We start from the raw sequence: 6,000 nt of genomic DNA on the forward strand, positions 1-6,000 counted from the left end.
GAAAAAGAAGAATGAGAAAGTAGAAGGAAAAAACCACCATTAGGTCAAGATGAGATTTATATGTGAGTTCAACCAAACATGAATGACAATTCAAAGAGAACAGAGAATTTGACACATTTGGGGGTTTAATTTGACCATAATACCAAAATTATACAAAGACATAACGAAAGGAAAATCTCACATACCAAAACAGATACGAAAATCCTAAACTATCAATAAATATTAGCAAACTAAATATAGCAATATTTCTTTTCAAAAATTATAACAACATTCATTTGCCCTAAGATTGAAGAGATGTTAAATTAGAAAATTACAATTCATCACATAGGTATTAGAGAAAATTTTTCAGTAAAATGGTGAAATGATAAATTTGAAAGGCTGGGTAGACTGATAAATGTGTTTCTATGTGAAGTATTACTTTAAATATTTTAGAACAAAAAGTCAGGGTTAAAATGGTAAAATTAAAAGTGAAAATGGCATAAAAAAAGGTAATATCTATTCATAATGGAGTAAATCCGCATGACTAATAAACATATGAAAGAATGTAATGCCTAGTATTGAAGGAAATGAAAATTTAAAGTATCTGATATAACTTTATAACCACTTAACTAATAAAAATAATAAGGGGAATAAAATCTATTACTGAGTGAATTGCAATAATTCCTAAAAATGTAAGTTGGGTCTGTTGTGGAGATAATAACACCTATATAATTTTGAGAAAATCAATGTCAATAAAAATCAAATGGTGTCTTAGTTAAGGATGCTGTAACAAAATACCTTAGACTGAGTGGCTCCAAAGCAATAGGTATTTTACTTATCACAGTTCTGGAGACTGGCAGTCTGAAACTATCAGTTTTGCAAGTTATCAAAGAATGTCATTTCATTCAACATCATTTCTTTATGTTGATTTTGAAAAAGGCAATCCACTTCCAGGACCATTTGCATGTTCTCCTCATGCCTGTGTAGGGTTTCTCTTGATACTCCAGTTTCCTACCACATTCCCAAAAATGCACATTAGGTTAGTTGGTATGTCCAAATTGTTTCAATAGGAGTTTGGGTGTACACTGAATATGCCCAGTGAACTGCTTTCCATCTAAGACCCTACACTGGAATAAGCAGGTTGGAAAATGCATGGAGGAATGAATGAATACAAATTATTATTTAATATTAGAAGTGTTTAATATTAAAGGTCTTTATTTTTAAATTTGATGATGTTTTTGAGACCAGAAAAATGCCATAGGAGCTTAACTCTTATTTATATCAATTAGCTTTATGACAAAATTGGTTTCATTACCCATCATTTCCCTTAAAGTTGAATTTCCAAGAACCTATCAAATAAGTGAGGATTTACTATGGTCAGGTTCTGGTAAAATACACTTCTCTGTTTCAGACTGACAATGTCTTGTTATTCGCATAGTGGAGAGCAGAAAAGAGAAGTAAGCCTTCTCATCACTCATATAAAGCTACTAATTCTATTTATTAGGGCTCCACCTTCACGATCTCATCGAATTCTAATTATCTCCCAAAGACGTCACCTTCTATTATTATTATATTGGTCAGTAGAGTTTTACCATATGAGTTCGGAGAAAACACCTTCAGTCCAAAACATGGTAAGTCAAATTACACAGTCATGTATCTAGAACAAGTCAAACATTTGCCATTTGAGATTTATCTATCTATCTATTTATTTATTTATTTATTTATACAAGCACTGGGTACAGTCAAAAGCGCGGGAGGGTAAGCAAATTCACCAGAGCCAGAGCGGGGAACAGAACAGGCAGACAGACGAAATGCACTGCTGAGGGGAGCAGCGGGCGAGACAGGAGAGGTTGTCATGCCATGTGGCACCCTTGCCGCTGGCCAGGGATTGAACCAGCGCTGCAGAGGCTGCGGCTGCGGGCAGCTTCACAGCCCAGCGCTCAACTGCTGTTCCACCAGGGGAGGCCCTACATTTGCCATTTGTAGGACTTTATTTTAGTCCTAATAGGAAAAAATATGAATTGTCAAAATAATATATGTGCACATACTTTACCACACCAAGACACACATACCATCAATATCAATGTCTGTCTTCCAATTTCAAAGGAATTCAGGTCAATTTTTTAATTTAAAACTAAAAATGACAAAAATAACTAACACTTTATAGAGAACTTTCTATGTGCTATATGGCTTCTATGTGCTTTAAGAACTATCAGTAATAATAGTATACACCCCATCTGAGTGGGGAGATGAGGAAGCTGAGGCACAGAGCTAATAAAAATAGTGGAGCAAGGAGACAAACCCAGTTACTATGGTGCTTATTCTTTACCATTATGCATACTGCCTTTGCTGAGTTTCAGGACCATACTTATAATAAATCTCCATAAAACTGACCAGACAGCGTTGTGAAGACATGAAGTACATCCTGAATCAAAGAATAAGTTATGTTCATATATTTTCAACATCATAGTTGTTTTTTAGGTTTTAAATTATCTCCCAATGGATCTACCACATGATCCAGTGATTCTATTCCTAGGACTCTGCCCAAAAAACACAAAAACACTAATCTGACAGGAAACCTACATTCCTATATTTATTGCAGTACTATTTATAATAGCTAAGATATGGAAATAACCTAAATCCCCCAAAAACAGATTAATGGAGCAAGAAGATGTGGTATACATACACAATGGAATACTACTTAATAATCAAAAAAGATGAACTCATACCATTTGTCACAATATGGCTGGAGCTGGAAGGGATTATGCTGGCGAAATAAGTCAGAAGGAAAAAGATAAATATCAGATACTTTCACTTATATGTGGAATACAGAGAAACCAAACAAAGCATAAGGAAAAAGACAAAACTTAAAAGCTGACCATAGATCTGAGGCATACAGCAGGGGATGGGGGGAGAGAGAGGCAAAAATAAGGGAAGGAAGAGCACAAGAGACTATGGTGATGGTTCACGGGTGCTGTGGTAGTAGGGAAATTATGAGGACTACACCTGAGGGGAGAACAAATACTGTCCAAAAATTAACAATAACTGTAAGAAAATAAATAAATTTAATTTAAAAAATTATCTCCAAATAAATTAGATTATTAGCCACATTGTGTAAGTGTTAACATACAAAATGTCCATATTCAAGATCTGTGTTGATGTTTCAAATGTTTAATCAAGTACAAAAACATATATGTCCTTGGAAAAACAAAGGTTAGAAACGGAATTAAAATTTTATCCTAGGGGCCTCCCGGGTGGTGCAGAGAGTTGAGTGCAGCATTGTGAAGCTGTCCGCAGCCTCTGCAGCGCGGATTCGATTCCAGGCTGGCCAGGGAAATTCCCACATGGTGTGGCAGACCTCTCCTGTCTCGCCTGCTGCTCCCCTCAGCTGTAGTTTGGTCGTCTGCCTGTCCTGATCCCCGCTCTGTCTCTGGTTAGTCCTCTCATCCTCCCATGCCTCTGGCCTGTACCCCAGTTCTTGTATGAAAAAAAAAATTTTATCCGAGTATCTTTATAGCAACAGTAAGTGATCAATATGTTTTTCTACATCTGCAAACATAAAATTTACCTTTAAAAGCATAAAGGGACTTACTACTTAGTAGATATGTTAATGTGACATCAGTTTTATCTTTTTTTTTTTTTTAATAGAGGCATGTTTATTTATTTATTTATTTGTTTGTTTTTGTTTATACATGCACTGGGTACAGTCAGAAGCGCGGGAGGGTGAGAGAATTCACCAGATCCAGAGCGGGGAGCAGAGCAGGCAGAAGGACTGAAGTACACTGCTGAGGGGAGCAGCGGGCGGCAGGAGAGGTCTGCGCGCCATGTGGGACCCTCCTCAGGTGGCCGGGGAGCAGCCGGGGATCGAACTGGCGCCACAGAGGCTGCGGGCAGCTTCGCAACCCAGCGCTCAACCGCTGTGCCACCGGGGAGGCCCGACATCAGTTTTATCTTAAGTTGAATTCAACATATACTGGTATCCAGCTTCTACTGAGGTCAGACCAATGAATTTTTCTCAACCAAGAAATAAAGATGCATCTTGACTAGGGAAGCAAATGACAGGCCTTTCCCTTTTTTATGCTTAGTGCACTTTCTACAAATATGCTTCAGGATCTCAGAATTTCTTCTAAACAAAATTTTATAGGTATTTTTGACAATAAGGTACCTTCTGCAAGAAAAACAATGTATTTGCCATCCTCCCATTTATTTCTGGACAAAAGTTAATCTTGAGAATTATTCAACAGAGTTAAATTTTATGGCTGTCCCAGTGGCACTCAAGAGAAGTGTGACACAATTAACATAATCTTAGCACAGCTCCTTGGGGTGGACAGAGCACCTGGTATGGAATCAGAAGCAGCAGTGAGCAGAACTGCACCTGCAGGGGTAGCAACCTGTGAACCAAAGAGTGCAAGAAAGGGGTTGGGAGGATCTACTCACCCATGCAACCCCACTTCTACTCTGACTACAATCTGAATGCCAATGTGGAGTACCACCCTACATCATTTGCCTGTTTTACAAAGAGATGAAGATGCTGACCACTGACCCTCCCAACCACATCAAGATCTTTTCCAATGAGAAGGACCTCACAGACCTGCAAGTCACCTTCATCCTCAGGAAACCCCTTACCTAAGAGGTTTGTTCAGCATGAAATTCCTATTGCGGAAGGGCTTTCCTGCCTTCCCACCCAAGGGCTTCTTTCTGACCATGATCTTCTAGCCAAATGTGGGGGCCAACAATAAAATCTATGTCAACATGCACAGGAAGAACTGGTTCATCTTCTAATTAATCTCCCGCTACGACCACTCATAGCAGAAAAGGCAAAGGAACTCTCTAGGGTCCTTTTTATATTGGCACTAATCACACTCATGAATCATCCACCCTGATGACTCCCAAAAACAAACATTCAATCTATAGCACCAGCCGAAGTAGTATTTATCCTAAATTCTACTCTAATGATATTCTCATTTCTATTCATGCAAAAAATACCTATCAGTCATGTAAACACTTTCTAAAAGCTCAACAAAATAAATTATACATGTACAATGTACATAAGCAGCATAGTTAAAGAAACGACCTATTCACAAAAAGTTGTTTTTGAATACTTACCACAAGCTTTAGAAGCAGCAACACAAATTTCTTCAGCAACATACTCCCCAGTTGAAAACTTCAGGCAATCTCCTTCAGCCTTCCCAAGAGAGTGATAGAGATACACCTGTAGGACCGGATCTATTTGCTTCACAGAATTAGCATTTCCAGGAATATCACCATTCTGATGTAAGGGAGATGCTGATGTTCCTTCCATTTCTGTCATTGTAAGGCAAGCCATTAAGAGTCTTTTTCAAAACATTTGCCTGCAAGAAAAAGTAAAATTAGTAAAATATTGATCAGGAATCTTTCATATACAAAGAAATCTTCACTAATAGCAGTAACACTGTTAAATCCATTGGATGAATAAATACTGTGCACTACTATATATAAAGTATGGTGAGAGAACACAAAAAATTATAAAAGTCCTATATGTAAGACCCATAAATGTAAATAGGTAACATGAACAAAACGGCAAACAAAATCAATTATAGAAAGAAGAAAAAGAGATATCATGAGGCAACATGACTTCTCAACAACTGAATTACTTTACAATTGTTTACTGGTGTTTAGAGGAGAAAAATAACATTTCAAGTTGGGACAATCTGATGAACTTTATTAGAAGAGGTCATATTTAAAACTGATCTTGAACAATGGATTGGATTTAAATAGATAGGGAGACAGTGAAACTATGCTGAAGAGTAGGAGGGCACAAATATTTCAATAAGTTAGGGGGTTGCAGTGACATATTTGAGCAGTTATATCACTAATGAAAGTTTAAAAATATAAACATTTATGACAGGATTGTAGCTACTGACTCAATCTGTGTTTTTCCCTTCTTCCTTGCCATGGAAGCCCAATTTGGTGGGTGGGAGTATAGGGTGAGTAGCAATATACACACACACACAAAACTGTGCTTCCCCACAGATGGATAGC

General features: G+C 37.5%; 1 protein-coding gene across 1 annotated transcript in view; it reads right to left on the minus strand.

The window, feature by feature from the left end:
• Window positions 1–5,305, minus strand: part of JAK2 (Janus kinase 2) — a gene marked incomplete at both ends in the record, with an annotated part of 69,166 nt that extends 63,861 nt beyond the window's left edge. Inside the window, one exon of the mRNA XM_084237778.1 lies at window positions 5,086–5,305. Within this exon, the coding sequence (XP_084093904.1) occupies window positions 5,086–5,305 (220 nt within the window). The remainder of the gene's footprint in view (window positions 1–5,085) is intronic.
• Window positions 5,306–6,000: the final 695 nt, after the last annotated feature.

The sequence above is a fragment of the Talpa europaea genome (assembly GCF_964194135.1).
Source record: "Talpa europaea genome assembly, chromosome: 7".
Lineage (NCBI taxonomy): Eukaryota > Metazoa > Chordata > Mammalia > Eulipotyphla > Talpidae > Talpa > Talpa europaea.